This window comes from Dipodomys merriami, unplaced genomic scaffold, assembly GCF_024711535.1.
Source record: "Dipodomys merriami isolate MVZ:Mamm:240054 unplaced genomic scaffold, mDipMer1.0.p SCAF_16, whole genome shotgun sequence".
Classification (NCBI taxonomy): domain Eukaryota; kingdom Metazoa; phylum Chordata; class Mammalia; order Rodentia; family Heteromyidae; genus Dipodomys; species Dipodomys merriami.
The window spans coordinates 6,161,719-6,189,294 of NW_027202937.1; the positions used below are offsets into that span (position 1 = coordinate 6,161,719).

The 27,576-nt window shown below is 40.5% G+C and overlaps 1 protein-coding gene across 4 annotated transcripts in view; it reads left to right on the forward strand.

The window, feature by feature from the left end:
* The window catches only part of Kif6 (kinesin family member 6), a 250,021-nt gene that overhangs the window by 19,941 nt on the left and 202,504 nt on the right, over positions 1–27,576 (forward strand). For all 4 annotated transcript variants that reach the window (XM_070023833.1, XM_070023834.1, XM_070023835.1 and 1 more), the window contains exon 4: positions 27,185–27,332. In XM_070023833.1, coding sequence (XP_069879934.1) covers positions 27,185–27,332 — 148 coding nt within the window. The remainder of the gene's footprint in view (positions 1–27,184; positions 27,333–27,576) is intronic.

A 27,576-nucleotide genomic window follows, 5' to 3' on the forward strand; every position in this document is an offset into this window, starting at 1 on the left:
ATAATATCTTGTGTTAGTTTTTTTTAATTATCATTTTCTGTGCTTTGAGATCCAGATAGATCTATTAAGCTAAATCCCCTTACATAATATGATTTATTTCATTGTCCTGGAGAGGATTTACGAGTAAGATATCACATTGAGCTATTCTGTAGATTTTTCTCAAGACTCATCTGCCTTCCAAATAGGGAGGGATGTTTAAGAACAGAGATGAGATGTTTTCTAATCCAACCCTCATTCTACAAAAACAGAATAAGTACCAGGAAATGGGTACGTGTAAGATAGGGGGAGAGAAGACAAAGGGAAAAGGGGTAGAAGAATGAATGTGGAAAGGAATAGAATGCAGGCAAGAATCCCTTGTATATACCACAGAATTGAGAAAGATAAGGGCACGGGTGGGTCGAAGCGGGGTAAAGATGTTGAAGGGATGGCACAGATCAATTGCATACACTAAATTTCTTTGTTTAATGGCAAAAAAAAAACCATAACCTAAAAGTGAAGACAAGTTAGGGAAGGGGTGGGGTAGGAGGGGTGTTAAAGGTGGTGACATTGGTCAAGAGGCACTGTGTTCATAAACTGCTTTGGCAAATGGCAACTCTTCTGCTCAACTACTTAAAAGAAACGTGTTTGGGCAATAACTGGATGTACTCGCCCTTCATTACAAGTCAAACGCACAAATAAGTACATTGTTAATGACCGATACAAAAATGTGTTGCATAAATCCATTTTCATTCTAATTGGTCTTTCAAAGATTGTTTGTGACAGGTCACTTATCATCTACCACTCTGCAGTCAGAATGAGTTTGGGGTTTTTTTTTCCAGAGCGCACATCAAGTCCAATCTGTCCCTCTTTAAAATGCTACAAAGGCTCTTTGTCGATCTTAAATGAAGAAAACACGGGTTCCTTTGCCTTCTTATAAACTGCTATGCGATCTAGCTTCTCCTAGTTCCCCGGACCTCCCACTTCTTTGCCTTTGCCCCAGCCACAGCAGCGTTCTTTCAGATTGTTCTTGGGCCTGTTTCCTCATCCCTGGGTAGGTTTCCTCTTTGTCGCTCAGATCTCAGTTTAGCTTTACCTCCTCAGAGAGGCCTTCTCTGACCTCCCAATATAAAGTGATTTGAAAGTAATCTGATCTGGTTAAGTCAGTCATCTCATTTCCACTCTAAACTTGCTGACATTATTATTGTTGTTGTTGTTGTTATTATTAATTATCATCATCATCATTATCATCATCGTTATTATTATTATAGCATCTTGTTATGTGGCCCAGCCTAGCCTTGATTTTGCAGTCCTCCTCCCTCAGCCTCCTGAATGTGGGGATTATAGGTGTGTACCACCAGCCTGCCTCTCTGATCTTTTGCATATCTACTTGTCTAGCTCCTCAACTGGAATATGAGCCCCAGGAGCAAAGAGTCCTTTTCTCTCTTACTATTGCTGGGTCTTTACCACTCCTAGGGCAGTGCCTCATACACAGGAAGCATGTCTAAATGTCTGTGGATGAGTGAATTGACAGAACCCAGTATTTCACCCCGTGAAAGGATTTTTATTTCTTCTGCAAGAGGAAAGATGAATTTTCCAAACTCTTACACTTGTAAACTTGTCTTCTGAAATCCACCATTTCCTTGGGATGTTCTTTCTCTTGAGTGTGCACATAATGCCAGCACATTTATAATCCCACGCTAGTGACTTCCATGGGATATGGCTGCTGGCTTTGTGATAGGAGAATTGGTCACAATGCCAGAATGGCATTTGCAGTTCATGGAACCCGAGGATGGAGCAGCCAGTTGTCCATTTCTCTGCAGCGAAGAAGGGAAGAGCTCAGGCTGTGGGTCTGTGGAGCCTCCTGCCTCCCTTCTCTAGCTTCCTGGTATTTTATTGGAAATGCTGGCTTTCGATTTTCTGTTTGTTTGTGGCCGAATGGTTTGAGTATTGGAAGAAGAGCTAGTTGAAAAAGGGAAAAAAAATTAAAAGGCAATTACCACTTGGTGAAAAGGAAAGATTCTCAAATTATTATAATCAAACTACGTTATATGTGTATATGAAAATGTCAGGATGAAACCTATCATTTTGTACAGCTAAGATATGCCAATAAAAACATCTATGATCTCCCCTACTCTTTTGTAACATAAACAGGTCCATCACCAGGGTTTGTTTTTACATGTGGAAACATACATGAACAGGGGCCAAAGCAAAACAAAACAGAACCGTTTCTATTGTGAAATATTTGTTGCTGACAATTTGTTATAATCAGAGCCAGGAAGCATTTTTGTTTTTGCTTTTAATTGGCTATTCTCTAGTGGAAACATTTTGTTGTATTATGAAAACCCATCTTTCATTTTAGCACCAGTTGTGTTCAAATTGGACCATCAGGTTTTGTTTTCTAATGCTTCCAATGTTATAGTGTGGACAGGTCTTGGGTTACTTGTAAAAGTCATTTATCAAGAGCTTCTCCTGGCCCTCTCAGAGAGAAATCTAGAAGTATCTTTACCCTCTGCCTCATTGCCATAATACTTCATATGTGGTAGCCCTTGTGGAGATGTAATTGTGTTTGTCTGTCTCTGTCTTGCACACTGGAATCCTAAGGACAGGGTTGTATTTTCTTCACTTTGGCCTTCTATAGCTATAATCTGCCTTTCCCTTCCTACTCCCCATTTTACCTAATTACTGGTGCCTGGGACTAAAGAGGCTTTCAGTGTATCTTTATGAACTGGTACCTTCATCTACGATGCTAAGCATCTTTCCCTACTATACCCTGTCCTTCTGTATGTCTACTATTCATCAGGCTGTCAGAGTAGCGTGGGGCATGTGCTTGGCCCTTCCCTAGCATATTACATTCTTTCGCTTTCACTTTTTAGATTGAGATCTCCAATAATAAGCCAATTCTGTCTTCTCCAGTAATAAACAATCTGTCTATAAAGTGATGGACTCATTTTCTTTCTCCACTATTCCATGGTTCCCTAGATTTGGGGTCATTATAGTTATCTCCCTAAGCTTTACGTTGTCTGAAACCCAATCTAAACCAGTCAGCATGTATCCTTTCAAGCCAGCCCTGTGACAGGGACAGCAAGAATTATGGACAAGTATTAAGGTGTCATGTCTGCTCTAAAAAAGCTGAAAGTTGGCTGGGAGAATTAAGAGCTCACTGGTTTTGCTTTATTTGAGATGGCAGAATTGACAAGTTATATCATGAAGGTTATAATGGCTTTCATTCCAGGAAAGGACTTCTCTCATGTGAGCTCTCAAATTCAAACAACATCAGCTAGCCTTCTGGATGGTGTTTCCAGGGAGATGGACTGTCATCTGCCAAATCCCTAAGGAGTTTGAGAAAAGGCCAAAGGATCTACAAGTTCATTGGACAGATTCCTTTGTCCTTAACGCTTCTCCTGACCTCCTTGTTCTACCTCCCCCATGCCCTTGCTGAGTACCCCACTCCAGACAGTAGGGTATGCTTTAGTCACAGTAACACCTCCTTAATGCTTCCCTTAAAAATGATATAAGATAAACAGGACCCTCCAGAAAGGAACACCAAGACACCATAAACTTCCAGATGTAAACTTTTCCATCCGTGCATACAGCATTGCTTTCCACACAAGTAGGGACTGTACAGACCAATTAAATGGTGGCTCAGTTTTGTTCTTATCAGATTTTATAGCAGCAGAGCTGTAATTGTATATGAAAACTAATGTTTGGGCCCAGTCTGTCTTCATAAAGATGTAAGCTGTAAAGTCTAGCCCATTATATTATTTTCGCACATGCTTTGCTATTTGTTTTTCCTTTTAGAACGTGGCTGTCATTTTGTTTGTTGGACATCAGAACACAGAGCCTCTCCCCCTCCCACAAGGCATGTCTGGGAAGAAATGTTACTGCCTAGAAGAGGGTTACAGGGACTTTGAATGATTTATTTATTTCTTCAATAATTTTATTCCACAGTAGACTCCAAAATGCTCTATTGTAAGGACTCCAGGATGCTATAGAAACTTGAGTGGTTTGAAGCTAATTTTTTTAAAAAAAGATCTAGCCTTTGCTCATCTTTCAAATTTAACAGTGTCTTGACATGTCTGAGGTTTAGGAAAGTTTGGCTCCAGTTGATGTGAGGGTCTAATATAGGTCTTCGTTACTGAGTGAAATTCAGTGGTTTTGGCTCATGAGAATTTGTGTGAACTTGTTGGTTCGTTTGATTTGGTTCTCTTTGGACTACACCCATGAAGTTTTCTTTGGGTTTCGCTGGATAATCCCATCCCACACCAAACTCAAAGTGGAACATAGTGGGGACGATGAGGTTTGTACCTCAAGCTATAAACTCATCTTAGAGTTTTACCCAATTTAAACAAAGAAAAGAAAAAATGAACCCAGCCCAGATTTTAAGTCTTTTCAGTGAAATATTTACTGAAACCAGACAGTCTCCGAGTTGGTTGGGATCTTAGAAGACATCTGACCATGCTCTTCATCTGAAAACTCGAGTTTTAGGGTCCATTTTTGAAATGGTTAAAAAAAGTCCTTTAATAGCTAATTAATTCCCTCCCTGCAGGATTCCATATATTTTTGTCCTCCGGCTTTAGCTTGTTGACTTTATGGTCAAAGTGTGCTGTATCTTTGTGAATTATTTTCCATTTGACTTACCAAGAACCAAGGAAGATCCACTCAAACCTCCAGAGATACACTTACTTCTATTTAAAATGGTTTGTACTTTACATATTTGGAGGTTATATTATTAGCTTAGAATTATTTCCTCTTACTGAGAACTATTCCTTTGATTCCCATAAAGGGAATCATTTTATCTCTAACGGGTCTTTGTATCTTAAACTCCTTTTTTTTTTCTTCAAAAGATGGACATCTGCTATTTCTTCCCTAAAGCCCATATCTAAAGCCCCCAGCACAGAATATTATATAAGAGCACACAAAGGGCTGGGTCAGAATCCAGTGGTCAAACACATCAATGCAATCACAGGAAGTGTGGAGCTACTTAGACTCAGTGGGATATAGAAAAATATTTTCTACTTTCTGACTTTTCATATTAGGACTTAGTTGTGCCTCTTTATAAGTGACATGGATAGTTTTTACTTTTTTAAAAAAATTCAAGTTGTGGTTGAGTGGATGCCAGTGTTTATGACTGCTCTATTTGTATTTGATGTACTCTGCATTTTCTTATCCTTTCTTCTGCTTCTTCGTTCCTTTCCTACTATCTTTTCTGCTAACGGATTTTTTTTGTTTTCTCCACTGCTTACTTGGAAATTTTGTGTTCTCTCTCTTCTTTTTTTTGTGTGTGTTTATGTATAAAAAAAACTTGAAGCAGACGTTGTGTACACACTTGTATTCCCAGCAATCAGAGGGTGAGGCAGGAACATCTCACGCATGATGTCATCCTAGACTGTGTAGTAAGTTCAGGACCAGCTAGAGCTACACAGTGAGTCCTATTAATTAATTAATTAATTAGCATTATTTAAACAAACAACAACTATAGGCATACTTAACTTCATATAGTAAAAATATTAATATCTTACTTTCTGATTACTGATTAATATTAATCACTCCTTTGATTATCTTATTGCTGTTAACTGTTTTAATTGGATCCTGATTTTATATGAGCCTACTTAGTAGTCATTATTGTTATCAAAAAGGTTAGTGCGTGTTTAGATTTTCCTTATTTTTGTTTTTTTTTTTTTGTTTTGTTGGTCGTGGGGGCTTGAACTCTGGGCTTGGGGGCTGTCCCTCAGCTCTTTAGCTCAAGGCCAGCACTCTACCACGTGAGCCACAGCACCACTTCTGGTTTTCTGGTGGTTTATTGTAGATAAGAGTCTCACAGACTTTCTTGCCCTGGCTGGCTTTGAACCATAATCCTCATATCTCAGTCTCCTGAGTAGCTAGGATTACAGGTGTGAGCCACCAGCCTCCAGCTTAGATTTTCCTCATTTTTATAAGTTTCTTTGTTCAACGGTGTCTTTTTTTCTACTTGGTCTTCCTGACTTCAATTTCTTCCTCTTGAAGCTCATCCTTTGTTCTTTCTCAGAAAGGATCTATGAATAACTGACTCTTTCATTATCAATTTCCTTTGATTTGCTTGGAGACCTTGTTTGGTATTATGTTTTCTTGGTACATTGAAGATCTTATGCCATTATCTTTTCCCCTTTTGCTTTGAAGAAGTGTGCTTTAATCCAACAGATCTTTTTTTTTTTTTTTTTTTTAGGACAATGACTCTTGAATTTATGTGTTCTGTGGTTTCTCAATGGTAGGTCTCAGTGTGGATTTATTTTTATCAATCCCACTTAGAACTCACTTTGCTTCCCAAAGCTGAGGACTCATGTCTGATAGAAAGTCTGGAAATTTCGCATTCTTTTATTTTGAATATTTAACCCCATACATGCCTATTTCTGTAACTCAGATTAAGAGATTTAAAATTTTTAATTGGTGCTCTCCCAAACCTTCAAATATATTTTCTCTTTTTATTGCTCTTTGCAGTCTTTAGGTTCTTTTCTTAACTATCTCTTCTATTTCACCGACTTTTTCCTCACCTATGTTAGTTTTTTAAAATTCCAGTGACTGTGTGTTCCTTTTTAAAAGATCTCCTTGGTCATTTTCCTCCTATCCTTTCTTTTTTTAATTCCTCCTGTTTTCTTATTTTATATTATTTTCAGTATCAAGTAAATGTATAAAAACATCTAGGATGGCCACGTGCTATCATTTGCAGCTATCCAAGAGGCTGGGAGAATCGCATTTTGAGACCAGCTCAAGCCAAAAAGTTGGTACGAACGCTCAGGAAGCTGAGTGCACACTTGTATTCTCAGTTATGTGGAGGCTGTAGTAAGAGGATCGCAGTTATGCTAGACAAAAGTTGTTTGAGACGCTATCTGGAAAATAACTAAAGCAAAAAGGGATGGAGGAATGGCTCAAGTGGTAGAGAACATCTGCCTAACAAGCCACAAGCCCTGAGTTCAAACACCAGTATGGCCAAAAAGAAAAAAAAGAAAGAAATCTTTTGCATACTCTTATCTACTTGCACTTGAGTTGCGTGCCTGCTGGAACAGTGACTTTTTCTTAAGGCGGCTTATACACTTGGCGGTTTTGTTGTTTTGGATGATGAGCTGATCTTCACTGGAGCTTCATCTATCATAGCACTACAGCCTAGATTCATTTCCTTTCTGCTTCCAGCTCCAGGGCTAGAGGGATCCTCACACCACTTTTTATACTACTTTCACCGATTGAGCTTTGCAAACCAATGGGTAGGATATACTTACATCTCACTTACACTCATGGATAAGTCAATGCCCACCAATGCTAAAGAAATAATTTTCCCATCCTTAGGCAGAGATAGTAATGTTTCCTTGTTATTTCTGATGATGAGATGCATTTTTGTATTCATGTTCTCCTGATTTTTTTGTAGGGTTTTTGCTTGTTTGTTTTTTGTTTGTTTGTTTGTTTGCCAGTCATAGTGCTTGAACTCAGGGCTTGGACTCTGTCCCTGAGCTTCTTTTGCTCAAGGCTAGCACTCTACCACTTGGGCCACAGCACCACTTCCGGCTTTTTCTGTGTATGTGGTACTGAGGAATGGAACCAAGGACTTCATACCTGCCAGGCAAGCACTCTACCACTAAGCCACATTCCCAGTCTCTCCTGGGTTTTGAAGGTATCTGAGTTATAACTACCCGCTTCATGCTGGACTAAGCCACTGGTTTCTGATATCAGCATTCTTTCCTACCCCGCATTCCTGTTTCCCCCAGGATTAACTCATGGGCTTTGACTTTGTGTTCCGTTTACCTCTTTATTTTGGCCCCTAGTTTTTCTACTTACATTCTGCAAATTTAATTATGCATTTGAAGAGGTCTATATTATATATACATATATATATTTTTTAACCCCAAATCTCTAAATAGATTTTAGATGAAGAGATTGCAGGTTTTGGGGCAGCAATACTGAGAGAATTAGATGTGGCAGTCATGTTACATTATTTTATTCTGAGTGAACACAACTACGCTGTTTCATGTGATTGGGCTGCAGGACTTTTGTTTTGTTTTGTTTTGACTCCTTGTTGGATTTTTGTTGTTGTTGTTGTTATTGTTAGACTTGGTTTCTCTTAAATCCTAAATCAGGTAATTAGTTTATTGCCTATAACCTCTAGCTCCAAGTTGTCTGGGAATTTGATGTACATGCCATTCAAGTCTTTCATAATTGTTTGGTAAAAATATTGAATGTTACTGTCCATGCACGTAGCTTAGGGACATAACTCAAAAGTTCTGCCAGCAGGCCATTGATCAGATCTCCTTGAAACCATTCCAAGTGTGTCCCAGTCTGTTATTAATTTCAGCTTACATTTCAGTATTTTGCCCACAAGGCTTACTGTTAATGAACTTGCTCAGCTTAGTCCAATTCAGTCTAGTCAATCTGTTTTCAGAAAAAGCTGTGTGCCTTTGTTTTGTACTCTGAACTACTGTACTCACAGAAGTTCGTATCACAAAGAAAGCCAGCAACATGAGACTTTCTTCCTGCATTTTGCTAGGGCTAACTTACATCCAACCTCTGGTTTATGGCATCTACCCTTTCTCCTTTCTTGCTAAGGTATAGACATCTTGGTTGAGTTTTTATAATTCATTTGTAGGAAGAGTTTCACAAGACTAAGTTCTACATCTCTTCCTAATGTTCCCTATCATGTTGGTATTTTATATCCCTAAATTTCAGATGATATATCAGTAAAAGGTACTGAAAACATTGGATGTATGTTAAGCTCCTTTTAGATTTTCTTATTCCATTTTGTTCATTGGTTAAACTGTTCCTCAAAAAGCTGGGCACCATTGAGCTGAAGAGCTGAGCGACAGTGCCCAGGCCCAGAGTTCAGGCCCCACGACCGGACCCCCCCCCCAAAAAAAAAAGTTGGGCACCAGTGACTCATGCCTATAATCCTAGAGATTCAGGAGACTGAGATCAGAGGATTCAGAGCCCAGTCAGGCAGACAGATCTCAGAGTTTCTTATTTCCAACTAACCCACAAAAAGCTGGAAATGGCTGGTCACCAGTGGCTCATGCCTATAATCCTAGCTACTCAGGAGGCTGATATTTGTGGATCATAGTTCAGGCAGGAAAGTCCATGTGACTCTTATCTCCAATACAATAAATCATTCAGAAATCCAGAAGTGGAGCTGTGGCTCAAGTGGTAGAGCGCTAGCCTTGAGCTGAAGAGCTGAGGGACAGCCCCAGGCCCAGAGTTCAAGCCCCACAACAACAACAACAACAACAAAAAGCCAGAAATGGAGATGAACACCAGTCATGAATGACAGAGAAAGGCTGGGAGTGGAAACCCCAGTAACTGGCATACACACAAAATTATGTTCCTGCAAATTCCTTCTGTCTTCCCTAAACTTCCTGTTTCCTAAAAAGTCCAGTGCTAACTTGGACTTTTTTGATCTGGTCCCAGATGTTGTTCTAAGATTTCTTCTCGCTTTTGTTTTTTAATTGATCTTTGAAAACACTATTAGATAAGCTAATGACATAATTACATTTTCAGTGAAAGAGCTTCATTTAGTTAAGTATTTACATGTAGGGTGTCACTGTGGAATGATGACTTGCTCACCTATTTGGGCAGAGGCCTGGAGTAGCTCTTTCCATTAAAAAAAAAGAACAACAACCAAAAACCCTTCCCCGGTGACTCCTAGAAGAATGGGTCATCACTTACCCCTGCCTAGATTGCCCAGAAAGGCCATTTTTCAAGGAGAAACAAATGACATGTGCTTGCCATGAGTGGCATTGTTTCCACGAGTCGAGAGTGCTGCCATCCAGGTAGCAGAGCCCAGGGCAGCCAGTGCTGCACCTGCATCCTGACACAAGTCTCCATGCTGGGCCACCCCCCCCCCCCCCCGTGCTCCCCAGCAAGGACTAAACATGCCTAGCCCATTTAAAACCCAAGTTCACTATGACAGAGATCAGGCAAGCTGAAGGAAAAAAAAGAGAGAGAGAGAAAAGAAAAGAAAAAAAAATCCTGAGAGTTTATTACAATGAAAGCTTTGCTAGTAGCTGGCTCTGAATGAACAGTAACTTTTCCAAAGGAAAAGGAGCTGTGGAAAATATTTTAAAGCAAAGGAAATGATTCACCACCTCAAAGAAGCAGAATGCAGATGAATTATGCAGATGAACCGAGAGCCTCTGCGACCTGGCTACTTCCATGTGCGTTCTCTGCTTCACACCCACAGAAGACTGCTTTAATGCTTTAATGTTAGCCTCCAAGAAAGGAGTCCTTCCTCCAAGAATCAGAGCCATGGGAGGTAGCAGGCCCGTGAAGCCCAGCTATGTTGGGCTAGTGGACTCCTTATAAAGCAACCAGTGGTGAAACATAGGACTTTGTTTGTTTTCTCATTTTCTTCCCCCCTCAGGTCTGTGTTTGCACCTTTCAAAAGCTAACCAAAGACTTTAAGAGAATGTGTTTTATCTCTCTTTTCTCGAATCAAATGGTTGTGTAGTGTTAAGTAAAACAAAATCAGTAAATGATTTTTAGAAGTTTGATTTATTTCCGTTCCTTTCTGGCCATTCCCTAAAATAAAAGTTTTATGATATGAAGTCACTCAGCATTTAGTCTTAGGAATAAATGTTTCTATAATGTTTATGATTGTAATATCGTTTCCAGATGAATTTCACTTTTAGCAGATTTCCTTTTTTATTACTGATAAATGACTTTGATATCGTTTATTATTAAGACTGTATCACCAGTTTGAAACTAATATTAACTATTACTTGAAGTTATAATGGCATTTGAGTTGTACTTTTTTCCGTCAAGTAATTGAGGAGTTTAGAGAAAAACTGATTTAATTCAGGATACCTACACAGGAGTAATAAGGGAAGGTTCTAGAGCCTGGCCTGTATTGCAGTTGAACGTGACCAGATAGAAATGTTGTTTTGTGAGATGCTGAGTTTCTCTTCCTGGCAAGAATTCAAGCAAAGGCTGGATGACTATCAGGGGTGCTGAACAGTAGGGGCTTTCTGCCTTCCATGGAGAAATCTTCAGGAAGGAAGACTTGTGAGGACTTTTTGGATCCTTCAACAAAACATCTGTGTGGTTTGCTTGTCCTAGTCAGGTACCTTTTTTTGGAGGATTGAGTCAAGTGTTTGAATTCACCCTATGTTCATTCTGCTTTTGTAGGTGTGCATGCGTGCATGTACGTGTGTGTGTGTGTGTGTGTGTGTGTGTGTGTGTGTGTGTGTGTCTTGTTCAAGAGGTAGAGTGCCAGCCAACCAAGTGCCAGATTGTGTTCAGACTCCACTATCACTCAAAAATGATACAAGACTCTACTTCTGGTGCTTCCACCTGGAAGTCCCACCTGTACACGTTCACTTGACAATGCATTGGGGGCCTGCTGTGGGCACGCATTGTTTTAGGCTCTGAAGACACTGTGGAAAGCCGGCAAAGAAAGTCCTTCCATTCCTGGAGTTTCTTCTAGTTTGGGTATCTTGTTAATCGAGGAGATTAATTTTTTTAATAGGACTTCTATTTAATTGGATTTCAAATTCATATTGAATCTATTAAGTTACGTATTCAGAAGCCTACTTCAACCTAGAAGGCTTATGATTTTATTTTCAGATCCAGTCATCATTACATAACTTCCTCATTCATTTATTACCTTACTAACATGTGGTTAATTCAATGTTAGGAGTCTAAATTTCCTTAAATAATTAGTTCTGATACCAATTTAAGTAGTTCAATGCTCATGAACATTTTAGACCTCATTTGCACATCTAATGTATCTGATTCTCACAAGCATTTCAAATGCTGATGGCCATTCTGAGCCCATAAACAACTCAAAAATAATGGCAATCAGTCATTTGCACGTAGCAAACCCATTTCTCTTAATGGTTCAACATTACATCCAATATTAGACCACACGTACTTAAGCCCTTCAATTTAATATCTCAAGCTCAAAATCAATTACGTGTTTCAAATTGACATCATAATCTCTTTTATTTCAAACTGTTTAAATAAAATACCCAGAGCAGCCCAGGGGTATGAATAGTAGCACTCTTAAACATATTTTATACAAGTATGCGTTTATTTGATTTTTATTCTTCATTATTTAAGCTTTGCTATAGGTGATACAGTCATCAACATAATTAAGTCTCTTCTCTCCTTGGACGGCTGAAGCTACTGGGCTAAAATTTTTTTTAAAATTGCTATAGTGGCTTCCTGGTTGAAGATTAGCCTGATTTTTGTCATTCCTGCACCCCTGGCTGCTGGGTGCAGGAATCCTGAAGGGAGCCAAGAATCTCAGTGTGATGGTGGCTCTGTCATTCCAAGTGTCTGATTCTTCACCAGTATATCATGAGGTGGTGGGAATTTTAGTTCTTCCCCACCCCCTCCTTGGGGAACCCGGCTCCTTATTGTTCCTGAAACACTGTTTCCTTCACACACACACCTTTTTATTTATTTATTTATTTTTGGTGGTCGTGGGGCCTGAACTCTGGGCCTGGGTGCTGTCCCTCAGCTCTTCAGCTCAAGGCTAGTGTTCTACCATTTGAGCCACAGCTCCACTTCCAGCTTTTTCTGCCTATGTGGGGCTGAGGAATCGAACCCAGGGCCTCATTCATGCAAGGCAAGCGCTCTACCACTGAGCCACCTTCCCAGCCCAACACTGCTCCCTTTTGCACCTTCTCTTCTCTTCTTTCCTTTACTGTAAGGTCTTTTGGGTCCCTCTCTTTCTTGTTCTGATCCTTCGATTTTTATTTCTCCCCACTTCTACTGGAGGTTCCACAGGATCTTTAGACTCTGGAGGTAGAGCAAAATCCACGCCCAGGGAGACAGTATGGAGAGGCAAGGGGGAAAGGAAGGGAGGAAAGAAGGCAGGCAGGCAGGCAGGCAGACATTCGGTACATATAAATATAAGCCCCCAAAATCTAAAAGTATGGATAAATACAATATATACTAATCTAGATTATCTTTGTGAAGCAAGATTGAAGAGGAATAAAAAGATTAAAGAAATGCAAATACAGGGAATATAATAGAATTAAAATTTGAAAAGGTAGAGGTGAATCTTGAAGAACTGAGCCTAATTGTGGTTGAAAAATCCTCACTATTATTAAATGGCATTGTCAATACATATAGTGTAAGTAAGGATAGTTTTTGAAATAGCAGAATCTTGTCAGCTGGTTGTAAGTGATCGTCACCATGGACTTTCAGTCTTTTTGGAGAGATGGGCTCCATGTGTGACAATTGAACTGGAAGTGACATGGTTTGGGTTCTGAAGTTCTCAGGGAGAGACAGAAAGGCAGAGATAGCCCACACAAATACAAAAACACCCACTTTCAACATGAAGCACTACAAGATGCTTTCAAAAGGATTGATCCCAGTGAAAAAGCAACTATCACCCTGGAAAACTTTCATCATATCTGTGGACCAGGATAATTCTATTTAAATATTTGACTCCTTTGAAAAGAGCATGGAAAGCTTCTAGAACATTTTCATCATGGGACAATTGGGTAGAACATTATCTCAGGCTAACTATTGGCATCTTGAAGTTGCCGTGGGGCTCTCTAATGGAGCGTGTTCCAAGTGATGTCATTTGTGTCATTGAAGTGAATCAGCTCAAGGTTGTGGCTCCTTAGTTTCAAAAAGTGTTCTTTGAAGGTTGTTTTGGATGGCTTGCAAATAAAAGGCCCAAGATTTTTACAGATGAAGGAAAGCTTTGTTGACAAAATCTTGTGAGCATTTGACACACGTGAACCTGGCCCCTTGAACTTCAAAGGTTGCAAAGGGTCAGGGGTTCTACTTGACCGAGAAGTGCTGTAGAAAATGGGGAACCATGCATTATTTTTTTTTAATGAATGCTTGAGAAACAGATGGATGAAGGAATAAGTGATAGGCCTTCAACAAAGTTGTAAATGGAGATCTTTGATGAAATACATTGTACGTGAACTTACAGGAAATCTGATATAGCTAGATTTGCCAGTTCTCAGCATACTCACATTGAAGCCTTTTCTTTCAGTCTCTGTAAATTACACACAATGCAGGGCTTCACATCCCTCTGCAGGCCAACTGGTCACTCGTGGCTCGATCATCCATTAACAAATGTTGAAAACTCAGTTCCACAGCTTACCGACCAGAGGGTGGCAAAAACACAGAACCAACCCGTTCCCTGTAGTAAATGCTTTGCTAGCTTTAAAATTGGTGTGCCACATTTAAGGAAAGCAAACCAGATTAATGAGATCATATCCCCACTAAGGATCACAAAACAGACCATATATTTTCTATTTGTAGCACTTTCTTGGCCCAGGTACGGTGAAGTAACGGTTGGGAGGTTGCTGTGCACTGTGTAGAGAATTGGTCCTATTGTATGAGTCTTTATGGTTATTACTCTAACCTCTAGGTTAGGAGACCACGTGTTCAAGTCATGTTGGGGCCAGTTTTCCATCTTAAATGTCAACACAGAGGATTTACTGGAGATATTGGGAAGATCTCTTGACAGAGCTATTTAATACTAGAATGAGTTATTTAGGAGCAACTGTGGATTCTCTTGGCAGGCTGTAAATAGAATTCAAGTTCTCCTCCTGTCTGGGATAGTTTGGGGAGGCCTACCAGAAAGAGGGCTGGTCCTTCTGCCCCCAAGTTTGTATGATTCATTAGAACCTAAAAGAAATCTCCAATACACATCTTTCCATCCTCCTCTCCTACCCCCCTCCCTTTTTTACCCCCCCTCCACATTTAAGTAAGAACCACACACTAAGGGGAATATTTCTCAGCTCCAGCCTGGCTGCCTTTCTTCTGTGCCCTCCTGTGTGAAAACCTTCCTTATGGAGTTTTGTTTTCGTTTGCTCTGAACTTTTTCCCCCTGGGTGGAAATGTGTGAGCTGGTCCCAGCTCACAGGGAAATTATTTAATGTATAACTCCAAAACTTAATACGTTGAGTTAAATAGTAGGAGAACAAAATAAGTTTTCTTTTCTTCTTATTTGTCAAGCCAGTTACGGTTTTTAAGAGAGGTGGAGACTTATTTTTCTAAGCTGACAGAATTTCTTTTAAAATTTCTGCATCCTAGGAGTTTTTCGAGAGAAAATAAAATAATCAATAAAAATTTTAGAGATGTTGTAAGACTGTTAGATTTATTTTTGTTCTTTTAACTATTACAGGATTTTCAAAATACCTAAAAAGAGCGCTCTTTTCTCTCCATTTGGAAGTAGTGCTATTTTCGTTTTAATTTTATGAACAACAAAAAAAAATGCCCTGAAATTGTATAGCAAGTTTTTACTGAAGTGAAGTTTTTTAATGTTTTATTTAGCTTTAAACTACCAGAGTAGTTATGTGTCAAAGCATCAATTCCAAACTCCCCTTTCATATTCATCGTGTGTATGGAAAACATCATATTAGTATATAGTTTGTTTAAAAGAGAAGTAGACATCCTAAGCAAGGGGAGAAGCTAGATTTCTTCATAAACATGTCCTTCCTGTGTTCCAGCTTAACCTTTGGGTTCCTACACTTAACACAAATAGCATATATAAAGTGCATACGTTAAAGTTATGAGGGAGGGTTGTAACTGCTCAATTTCTTGTGTGTTTAATTTGAAACACCACAGTGGTACTAAGGGAAATGTGTGTTTTGTTATGTGTACATGCTAGATAAATGCAGTCAGTACCCACCACTGCCCAGAGCCTGGGGACATTCCCTGAGTATGACTTTAAGGTGGAAGTTTTCTTGTTGGAATAATTTTTGCAACAAAGTTGGAATCATGGATAGGTCACCAGCATGCGAAAAGAACGTTCATATCTGCCAAAGAGCATCCTGCAGTCTTAGTTGTGTGTGGATCGTCTGAGATCTACCGACTGTTGTGTCTTCATGCAAAGCAAGTATCTGTATATTTTACCACTTGTGTCCATCAAGTTCCTTTGCTGGTTTGGAAATGAAAGTGAAAAGCATTTCGGCTAAAGGACAATGTAGGGCTACATGAAAACCCCTACCTTTAAATCTAACAACAACAAATTGTGCTATTTACTTTGTTTGTATAACCCTTCCAAGTTTACCAGAAAAACAATCGTACAATTCTGTTCTCACTATTCATTACAATGCAGGGTGGAGTTAATGCCACTCTCATCTTGGGGATGTGATTGTTGGGTCCTGTTTGGTATGCCATTAATTTGAATAACGAGCAGAATTTTGTTTGGCTCTGAGATCCCTAAAAGTAGAGACAGTGATTGATCTATCAAACCTTCCCTCCCTTTATCCCCTCCTCCAGACTTCTCTGCCTCTGTTCCATGGGTTTTATTGAATGCCTACAGACTTCTAATTACCACACCCTAGGCTTAGAGATTCTGAACTGATGAAAATGAAAGCCTTTGTCCATCAGGAGAGTCTAGCCTTCTGAGTCAAATAGAAAAGAAAATCAATCACTGGTTTGGTAGAAGGTATAATGAGAGGAAGAAGAATATGGAAGGGTCTAATTGACATTGTGGCGGAAGCTGAGATCTACAGAGGTGTCTAAAAGGCCTTTACAGAGCAGGGAGCAATAGAATGAGATCAGAGTCAGAGAGGTTAAACTTATCCAAGCAAATCAACGTGAAGAATAAAGAAATGTGGTTGGGCCAGAGGGTTGGAGGCTTAGGTTTGCCATGGTGAGGCAACTTGGCCTTCCCTTCAGAGAGAACAACTTGAATTCAAGCATGAGTGAATATGTGGGACACCAACTGGGCTAGACCAAATGGTGAGAAAAAAGAAGAGGAGAAATGATGTGAAACACATCCCAGGTTATGATGGGCCTTGTGTGGCCTACAGAAAAACATTGCACCTTACTCTGTCTTAAATAAGAAAATTCTATAATAATCAATTTAATATATATTATATAACATAATGTAATATATAAATAATAAACATATTATGTAGAATAAATATAACAATTCTACATACTATAGCTAAATTGAATTATCTAAGTCAGAGTGATGGCCCCATTCTATTTGCGCTGAATAGTTGTTCTGTGGCTGTGTGGAGAGAAGGCGTGCTGGAAGAGTGCGTGTTGAGGGCAGTGTTTCAGAGGCACCGGTTCTCCAAGACAAAAACTGCCTAGGGCCTCACTGATCAAAATGAGCAGAGTTCAGAAACAGAAGAACTTGGACTAAAGGCCTATGGGAACAGAAGGACAGTCACCCCTGACCTCCAGCCAGTTGCTGCCATTTGGTAAAGCGAAGACAGCCACCATACCCATACTCGCGTGCACGTGCGTGCTCACGTGCGCACACACACACACCCCTACACCTACCTTGTTGCAATTCATCGTTTACTTTTGGCTCTCACATAAGTGTCAAAGGCTTTTTAAAACATGGGGATATCAGCATTATAATGACCAAACAGTTCTTTAGGCCAGATGTAACCTAAGCCAGTGTATCACTGAAGTGTTTTCTTTTGAACATTCATCCCTAAAAAATAAGTTCCAAAATTCAATATATAACCTAAAAAATGAGGGAAAGTGAGGGAAGGGGTGGGTGGGAGGGGTGGGTGGGAATGTTAAAGGCGGTGACATTGATGGGGAGGTAATGAATTAATAAACTGCCCTGTTGAATGGCAATTCCTTTGTAAAAACAGTTAAAGAAAATTAAAAAATATATTTAAAAAATGAGTTCTGTGGTCAAATAAGTTAGAAGTGATTGGAACCTGACAAAACTGATTTTAAAATTTGCCAGGAAAAGAAAATGCCCAAGAACATCCAAAATGATTTTGTACTGGAACAAAGTTAGGTTGGCTTACACTACCAGAGATTGAACCATGTTATAAATCTATAACAATTAAATATGTTATACTAGCTTAGAGGACAAGTAAATTAAGGAGATAGAACATATTTCTCAGAAATAGACTTGTGCATATAAACATTTGGGTGAGTTTGTGGCTCCTTTTAAAATGCCACTAGAGAATTAACTACCAACTGAGTAGAAGCAAAGTTAGATTCTAACTTGTGTCTTTAACAAAGGACAAACATCTGAGGGATTATATAACTAATTTTTTTAAAAAAGTAGAGAGGAAAATGAAGAACATATATTTATGATACTGGAGATCAGAGAGTTTAAGTAAAACAAAATTCAAGAACATAAAAGATGGGGCTGGGAAGGTGGCTCAGTGGTAGAGTGCTTGCCTTGCATGTGTGAGGCCCTGGATTCGATTCCTCAGCACCACATAAGCAGAAAAAGCCAGAAGTGGCACTGTGGCTCAAGTGGTAGAGTGCTATCCTTGAGCTAAAGAGCTGAAGGACAGTGCTCAGGCCCAGAGTTCAGGCCCCATGACCAGCTTAAAAAAAAACAACATAAAAGACCAAAAAATGCCTTCATTAAAAGAAAAATTTTGGACCAAAAAAAAGCCACCATAAACAATAATAGAAGGTAAGCTATTATAAAGGAAAATATCACATATTTTAATATTCAATCAATGGAAATCACCTGGTGCCTATAATTCTAGGCAAACGGCCCCAGTCTCTGGCCTTAGTTCTGGCATCTTCTACTCAAAGCTGAAGAGTTGTTCTGTGTCCTATGCATTCACAAGACTACTGCGTCCTTAGCTCTCTGCCCAGAAAAGTCGATCAAACCCCCCTCCCCAGCATTCTGTGGGATTTTCTCTTTTCTGCAGCTGCACAAAGCCCTCTTGTTCCTCATGAACACTCCGCTAGCTGTGAACTTGGGAGCAGTGGTTGGGGAGCAGTTCGGCTTTGGAACCACTGACCTCACCTTTTATGTAAAGTCTATTTAGCCACTCATCACAGAGTTGCAGCCTCTTCGTGGACCTTGGAGTCCAGATGGTAACTGAAAAGAGGGCTTAGATGTCAGGCATCAAAGGAAATGGAGGAAAATGTCTGCACTCTTTCATCTTCTGCTGTAAATCTCCCGACTATCCCCTTACACCCCAGTTCTGTCTCCTTGCAGTTTTGTCCCTTCAGGAGGGAAACCTTAGGGAAGAGATGAGCCACTGATCCGCTTCTATGCCATTACTCACGTCACTCACATGAAGACGAAGACACATCCTTTGAATGGGTGATAGCGTTTTTGTGGTGGTGTTCTGTGGTGGTAGTTTCTCTTCCCTTTGCCTGTCTTGAGTTATACTGTTGTCCCCAGTGGGTTGCTGAGCTACAATGAAGGAGACCTAGGAACTCAAGGCAACAGCTACCGATCTGCACAGTACTCACATCCATAATACGGGGCTTACCACACACTGGGTCACCAACACAGCAGTGGTCATAAAGATGAGAACAGGATTCCTGATTGCATGATGTTTTAAAACATTGTTTATTATCACCAAGTAGCTGTACAAAGGAGCTGCCATTTCACAAGGCAGTTTATGAACACAGTGCATCTTGATCAGTGTCACGCTTTCAGCATTCTTACCCATCCCCTCCGTGACCCACCCCTTCCCTCACGTTGCTTAATTTTGTAGGATATATATACCTTGGATTCCTGGCTGCATGTCACCCCTCTTCTCCTCTTCATTTGTCCACCGCTTTCCCCTGATCCCACTCTACCCCTTTTAAGTCCCTACTTCCTGGTGTTTTATTTTGCTGAATTTTGACTTTGCCTTTCTAAGAAATTACACTATTTGAGTTCTCCCTTGAATCTATTGTGGTTCACTTAATATATTTGTGTATGCCTGCATACCACCCACTATATTTACATATGAGTTTGTAAGCCAAATCTAGCTTCCATCTCTAAGGGAAAACATGGATCCTTTGTCTTTTTGTGCCTGATTCACTTCACTTAACATAATTTTTCCCAGGTCTTTTCATTGCTTTATACATGGTACAATGAATGAGTAAAATTCCATTGTGTATCTATATCTATATCATTCATCCACTGAGGGGCATCTGGGCTGATTATATACCTAGACTATAGTGAGTAACTTAATCAGTTTCATTAATATTAATCTATTGTAATTAGTACTCATATGTTTTTTTTTTCTTTCAGTCATCAGGGTTAAACTCGGGGCCTGGGTGCTGTCCCTGAGCTCATTTGACCACTTTGATTTCCACTTCTGGTTTTTGCGAGGCTCATTGAAGAGTCTCACAGGGACTTTTCTGCCTGGGCTGGCTTCGAACATGATCCTCATGATCCTCAGCCTCCTGAGTAGCTAGGATAACAGGCATGAGCCTCAGTGTTCAGCTTAGCCTTCATATTTTTAAACTAAGCTAGTCATTTTAATCTCTAATATTACGGTGTTCTTTTTTCCTTGAACATCAGTGGGAAACAACCAATGGCATGACTACTTACCTAGATGAGATTCTAATGAACAAACAAACTTTAAAAGGTAGTAGCCCCATTTGACAACCTAGGTAACAGGAAGAATGTCATATTTGTAGTAAGATACACCTTGAGCTCAGCCAGTGACCTGAATGTGGTTTATGTCCCCAAGCCTGAACTTCCTCCTCACTTTTGATTGACTGATTTTAAGGCTTCAGGTGTGTGCGTGCGTGTGTGTGTGCACACACGCGCGCACGCGTGTGCCCACGTGTGTGTGTATCTCACTGCAAGTTTCTTGACAACAAATGTTCCCCTCCTGTAAATCCAGAGCCCCAGTACTAGATATCTCATAATATAATGGATGTTTAAGAAACATAATCAATTCACCAGTAGAGACCTCACCATTACAATTTTTAGAAAACTTTCTTTCCATGTTCTTTTTGTAGCCCTTGCAAAAGAAACCTTTAGGTTTGGATTTTATGTAGTATTTCCATAGATAATGGTACCAAACTTCGTTTCATTTCAGTTTGCTGCCTTAGATGGTCATCTGAGAATGATTACGTATTTAATGAATCTAAGTGTTTACTCTCAAGGGTCATAGAAAAAAGTATCTGTCAGAAATACCACAGCAAATGCATTTTTCATGTAAATAAGATAAAACTGTAGCCTTTGCCTTTTAATACTGTAGGCTATACTTCAAACCAGAACACATTGCAGAACTGGATCGTGTTCAGAGGCTTATTTTCTTCTCTTGAAGTTTCATCCATTTCTGTCATATGTCCAGAGCTAAGCTGCTTATTATTAATATGAAAACAAAATGGTTTCCTCAGGAACTTGGGAAATAAACAGCTTCATTTAGAGAGGGCTTGGGCCTGGAGGAAGTCCATGGACTTAGGGCTGTGAAGCCGTTCCGTGTGGGTAAGATCTTACAGGTTCTCCCTCAGAGGCTGTTTGGATTATGGATCTCGTGATGTGATGCACTGGCCACTAACAAAGTTTGGTTTGAAGCAGTTGAGACAAGACTGTGAACGAAGCCCTGAAGTCAGGGAGTTGGAAAGAGTCTCGATGGGTCCCTTCAGGATGTTTGTAAATCATTCCCACCAATTGAGGAGATGTTTGTGAAACATCTCAGAGTGGGAGTCCTGGTTATGCTCAAGCGAGTGTTCTAGAAGAAATCACCCAACTTCCTTGTTTCTCTGATGACATGTGAACAGTGACGGGAACTTTATCTGCCCTGTCTCTTGGGCAGTGGATGGGATAAGGGAATTGTTTGTCACATTTCAAAACCTGGAAGTGACTTATATTTAGCTTTGTTTCTGTTGATTTAAATAAAAACCAACATGCTGTTCTCTTCGCATTTGCTGAGTTGCATTTCAAAACTCAACATTCCAGTGGAGAGCCAGCAACTACTGTGAGACAAACCAGTGGTACATCGTGGGCAGTGGCAAGAGCTGTGCTTGAACTGAAGGACACAGGTCCTGAGGCCCAAGGGCATTCAGACCCAGAAGGCAGAGGAGGAAAGGAGGGGAGGGGAAAAGAGAGGAGGAGAGGATCGCCAAGCAAGCTCCCCTCGTTGCTTTTGGCTGCTAGGCCCCTTGTGGTGACCCTGGTCCAGTAATTAGTAGGCCCGCAGGTGCTTACTTTGAATGATGCAGCTGTGGGTACATAAATCACCTTAAGGATTTGATTTAGATTGACTAAAGTTAGCTATGTAGGTAACTCACGTTCTTCCTTCATCTGGATTTACAATTGCATGAATATATCATAGAAGTGAAAGTGTAAATGATCTAAGAATGGTTTTAGAGAAGGCAATGTCTGCCCTAGGGGAACTGAACTTCGATGCGTTAAGCAGAACCCCCGCATTGCTCACTACCTCCAGGGGTACGGTTCACCGAGGTCCTCTTGGAACAAAGGCTGTTAAAGTCAGGCAGGGTAAGGGCAAGGAGGATGTGCCAGGCCAGGTCTGAGTCCCGTGTTCTCTTCCCCCCACCTCACCCCACTCTTCCTGTGTTTGCAGATGGAAACCTGTTAGCAGGATGGAGAGTGAAAAACCAGAGGGGCAGAAAGATATGCTCACAATGACACCAACTTTCTGATCTCCCCCCACCTCCCACACACATACCCCACCACACACGGGGAGGCCGGGCGTCCACTGATCTGTCTTCTCACTTCTCCTCCTGAGCAGCCCAGGGAATGCCCCGTGACCTAAAATCTGCTAGAGATTTACAAGTTGCATGATCCTTTGCCACAAGCAATGGGAAAGTTATGTCTCTATGTGGCAAATAGGGTTGTCTTGTGTGGCAATTATAAGTTGCTGTGACTTTCAGCTCCCAGGTCTCAAAAAAATATAGGCATCTGGATTTATGCAAGAGGAGGGATTCCTAGGGTGAGCGTGTTAAGTCACTTGCGCCATAGAAAACAACAAGCTTCCAAGGGCCAGAGGCTCACGCCTGGAATCCCAGCTACTCAGGAGGCTGAGATCTGAGGATCGCAGTTCAAAGCCAGCCCGGGCAGGAAGGTCCATGTGAGTCTTACTTTCCATTAACCACCAAAAAGCTGAAAGTAGAGTTGTGGCTCAAGTTGTAGAGTGCTGTCCTTGAGCAAAAAAGCTCAAGGATGGTACCCAGGCCCTGAATTGAAGCCCCAGGACCAACACACACACACACACACACACACACACACACACACACACACACACACACACACACACACACACACACACACACACACACACACACACACACACACACACACACACACACACACACACACACACACACACACACACACACACACACACACACACACACACACAGAGGATGGCACCCAGGCCCTGAATTGAAGCCCCAGGACCAACACACACACACACACACACACACACACACGAAGCCCCAGGACACACACACACACACACACACACACACACACACACACACACACACACACACACACACACACACACACACACACACACACACACACACACACACACACACACACACACACCCTGCTCGTAGGGCTGTAAAAGGAAGGCAACTGTGGGCTGAAAAGAACTGTCCTAACCACTTCAATATAAGGGAGTTTCAGCTTCTCAGCTCTCAGAACTGTGAAGACAATCTGAGGGTAAAGGAGTTAACTGTATATTTAAAACAGGAAATTTTTATTTTCACTCTGGTCCCAGATTTGTCTTCCTGATATTAAGCAATGATTTTTTTTTTAAATTCATGTTGAACATAAATACAGCACACATTGTCTTAAGCAAAATTTACCTTAGTACTAATTGGGCTGTGTTTTCTGAATGAATTTAATTCATTTTGTTTCTTTCGGCAACATGCAAAATATAAATACACATTTTTCCTTTGATTCTTAATTTTCCCAAGGCTAAGATTTTAGACTAAGCTAAGGGTTGGGGTTCCACCTCACCTGTCCCATGCCCACAAATGAAGCCAGTCCTGCATGAGTCTCTGAATTCAGGCTGGTCTTGAGTTCAACAGCTGTTTGACCATGGTTTCTCTGTTTCTCAGAAATATCTTAGTGGGAATTCTGCTGACTGGAAGGTAGGTGGAAGGTCTCCAGTGGCACCAGTGACCAAATCCAGCATTCTACTAGTTTGTTTCCTTTTTTGTTTTCCTAACTGTAGTATCATCCCTTTAAATTTCAGGGGCTAGAATTTAGCCTTTTGTTTTAGTGCACTAAATTATTATCAAAATAATAATTTTGTGGGTTACTCTGACTTAGACTCTCTGTAAAAAGATATGTAAAGCCTTTCCACTTAGGGTAAAGAAAATGAAGTCTCACATTATGCAGATATGTCTAGATAATCTTCTACTTTGGGCCTGGTTAAACAAAGAATAATATTCACTTAAAAATTATTTGTATTTTTCTAGGAGGAAATGAGATGTGGTAAGTATGTATCATTTTATAATCTCCCCAAGGGTAGAAGCTTTATTCTTGTTTTATTCATGCAGATATTAAATGATAAGAACTGACAAAATACCTTCACTTTACAATTTAAATTCCAAGAGAAAAGATTTTTTTCCCCCGAAAAGGAGAGGATTTCCACAATAGATATACAATGTAGTCATCAACCTCTGAGTTTATAAAGGTTGATTTATTTACATATCAGGACTGTCTCTAGCTGTGATGGATTAAATAGTAGCCTGCATTGTTCATGGTAGGAAATCCAGAAATATTTCTCACCAAAATGAAGTTTATCACTCACTTCTTATTTCTTTCATTTGTTACTATTCCCCTTTTCTGTCTTTTAAAAACACTACACAAAAGGCAGTAAACAATCATTACTAACCATTTAGTATAGATTCTTCCTTTTTCATTTTTTTATTAGAGCAGTTTTGTTGTGATATAATTCTCACACCCCAAATTTTACCTTTTAAAGTACACAGTTTCATCGGCTATCCTGACACCTCTTTTATGACCACAACCCCTCCACCCGCCTCCTCTTTTCAGACTATATTCTCTCCTCTCTACCCCAACTCTTCTCATGTACAGAGGAGTTTCACAGGAAATGCTTCCAATCCTCCATCTTACCCCGGAAGCTTCCCTCACTAAGAGCTTCCCAATGCCTCTCATGGCTTATTCCACAGATCTCTCTTGTAGGTTTTGGCCATCTTCTTGCCTGACTCACTGGCATTACAGCCCAGGCAGCTCTGGTTGAGCACTTGCCTCTGATTGTTTGCCACAAACCCCTGGGGGGATAGGAGGCCCCACACAGAGTGGGCATTGAATTAGGCCACAATTAGGCACCCTAGGTCAGAGAAGGACAATGCCTTGGGACCAGGGACATTTGAGGAGCTCCAAACATGTACTCATTCATCTTAAGATGGCTAGGCCGCGGGTTTCCACAGCTCCTGTGGCCTACCGTGTTTCAAGGCCACCATGGAGCTGGGGAAAGGGGGCTGGGCATGTTCACGTGGAAATACAGGACACTGTTCACATTGAATTTCAACTGCTTTTCTTAACTAAGCACCTCTTGGATTGTTGGACACCTTTGGGTAAGTCCTAGGGTGCTTTGGAAAAGGTAATTTTGATGATTTTTTTTTTTGTCATTAATGCCACTGTTCTTATGAAGCAAAGGATTTCCACCGCCATTCCTCTTCCTTTACTTTCAGTTTGCCTGGGGCCTGGTGAACAGCAGATGCAAGATTGAGCTGGGATAAAAGATCTCCAGAGAAAGGACAATTGCTTGTCCACATCCCTGTGCAGTTTTTGTTTTTTGTTTTGTTTTGATTGTATGTATGTGTGTGTGTGTGTGTAGCCCACTTTCCTTTTATGTAACACAGTTTTCTGGGAGGCTGTTCATCAGGTTTTCCATTTATAGCCAATGACAGTAGGGGGTGCTCATATTAGGGGCAGATATGCAGAGACATCCCTCAGCATAAAGAAAGATTCACACATTTAAAAAAGAAGCAGACGTAATGAGTAGTGAGTGCCAGTGGAACATGCTCCAGGACTCCCTTTGCTAGCTCTGTCTTTTAAAATGAAAGTGTTCATGCGCTCGTGTTCTTTTGCTTTCCAAGACAGATAATGCCTAATGTGTTTTAGAAAATTTCACATAAAGAATGAAAAGGTTTAAGGTCTACTTTTTAAAGTTATAGACTTCACTTACCTAGAACAGTTATGGCTAAGAAACACCCTATATTCTAATGACATTGCCAATGAGACATTTCTCTTTTATTGATGACACATTCTGTGGAGGAAAAAGATTCTGTCATCATCCACCTAAATGCATCTTGGTGAGTCCAGTGTCATGCAGGCTGAGAAATTTCAACAGTATGTTGTCTCCATGCCAAAATACATGAAGGAAAATCACCACGCTTCTCAAAAGTCGAAGTTGAATCACAGCCTTGATACTTTTTGTCTCCTCCCTGTATTAAGTCCTATAATTTTGCATACCTACTTGTAGAGGAAAAAAAACATGCATCGATTTGTTGCTGAAGGTGTTACTGTTAGTTTGCTCTTATGTAAGATGCCAAGGATATAACTGACCACTTGATAATGAGCTCTGTGCCCCACGGTGGGTTTTGACTGGACATTGTAAGAACAGGTCATTCAGCATGCAGGCATGAGAGAGTGGTTCACAGGCTCTCCATAGCAGTAGAAGAGAAAGGATCTCAGCATGGACCATGAAGAAAGATCTCGGAGGAGCCAAACTATTTACAAAGAAAAAAAAACTCACAATATGGGTGCCATTAGCTGACATCATCGTAGCTGGTTCCATGAAAACATGTTGAAGATCAAGGAGTCCCTTGTAACAAGAGAGACAGTGAAGCACCAAGAGTTTACTGTTTTCTGTAGCAGAGATGAAAGACTCAGTGTTCAAAGCCTGTATCATGTCATGTGCATCTTTAAAGGCCTATGTTACAGGTGGTGGTTTGTAAAGGCTGAGAAGGTCCAGGGCTCTTCAGACCACCAGCAGATTCTGGGCTGCCAGGCAGGCCTGAAGAACACATGGGAACCAGTAATCTTCGAGCACAAAGACATTCCAAGAAAGAAATGGAAGGAGAGTCCTGGAGGATTTTCAGTGGGTACTAAACATTAGCTAGGGAATTACACAAGATATGTAGAAGACACGGATTGTGTATCTGGTGTTCTATAGTAGTGCTCAGAGTACATACCTGGTGTTCTATAGCAGCACATGAAGTGTACACCTGATGTTCAAGGGATGGTTTCTCATCATCTGAGGTACCAGATGCCAGGTAGACGGTTTGCCAGATTGCAGGTGCGGCATACCCAGACCTTCTTTATGAATATATACTTTGACTCACTTTTAGTGTAATAAAATAGGAAGAAAATATTAAAGATGATTGGATTCTATTACAGTTATCTTGTCATACCAGCGAGCTGAGATTCCTAGATTAAAAGGTAAATACTAGCTAGATACTTGCATCATGAAGAATTTCAATTGTACCATCTCTGCAGTGTTGGTAAGATCGCTGCCATACGAGTCATCTCATATGGATGCAGGTCACCATGTTGACATTCAGATTGTTCTCTCTCTTCCTCCAGTGTGTTGGCAGGCTACAACAGTACCATCTTTGCATACGGACAGACGGGCAGTGGTAAGACATTCACCATCACGGGTGGGGCTGAGCGCTACAGCGACAGAGGCATCATCCCAAGGACGCTATCCTACATCTTTGAGCAATTACAGAAGGTACAAAGTGAAGCTCGTTTTGTATTTGATATATTCAGCACACATTTACTGTGGCCAGGAAATGTGCTAGGACATTATATCATATTGTAACTACACGAGAAAGTATCACTGCCTAATAACTCTGGCCTTTACATTTAAGGAAAGGTTAGGATTTTGCTGGAGAAGTAGAAATTAAGGTTCTTCCTGTTCACTAAAAGGCTGCTGCTACTTCAGCAAAGGTTCCGGTTCCATATCATACACACCC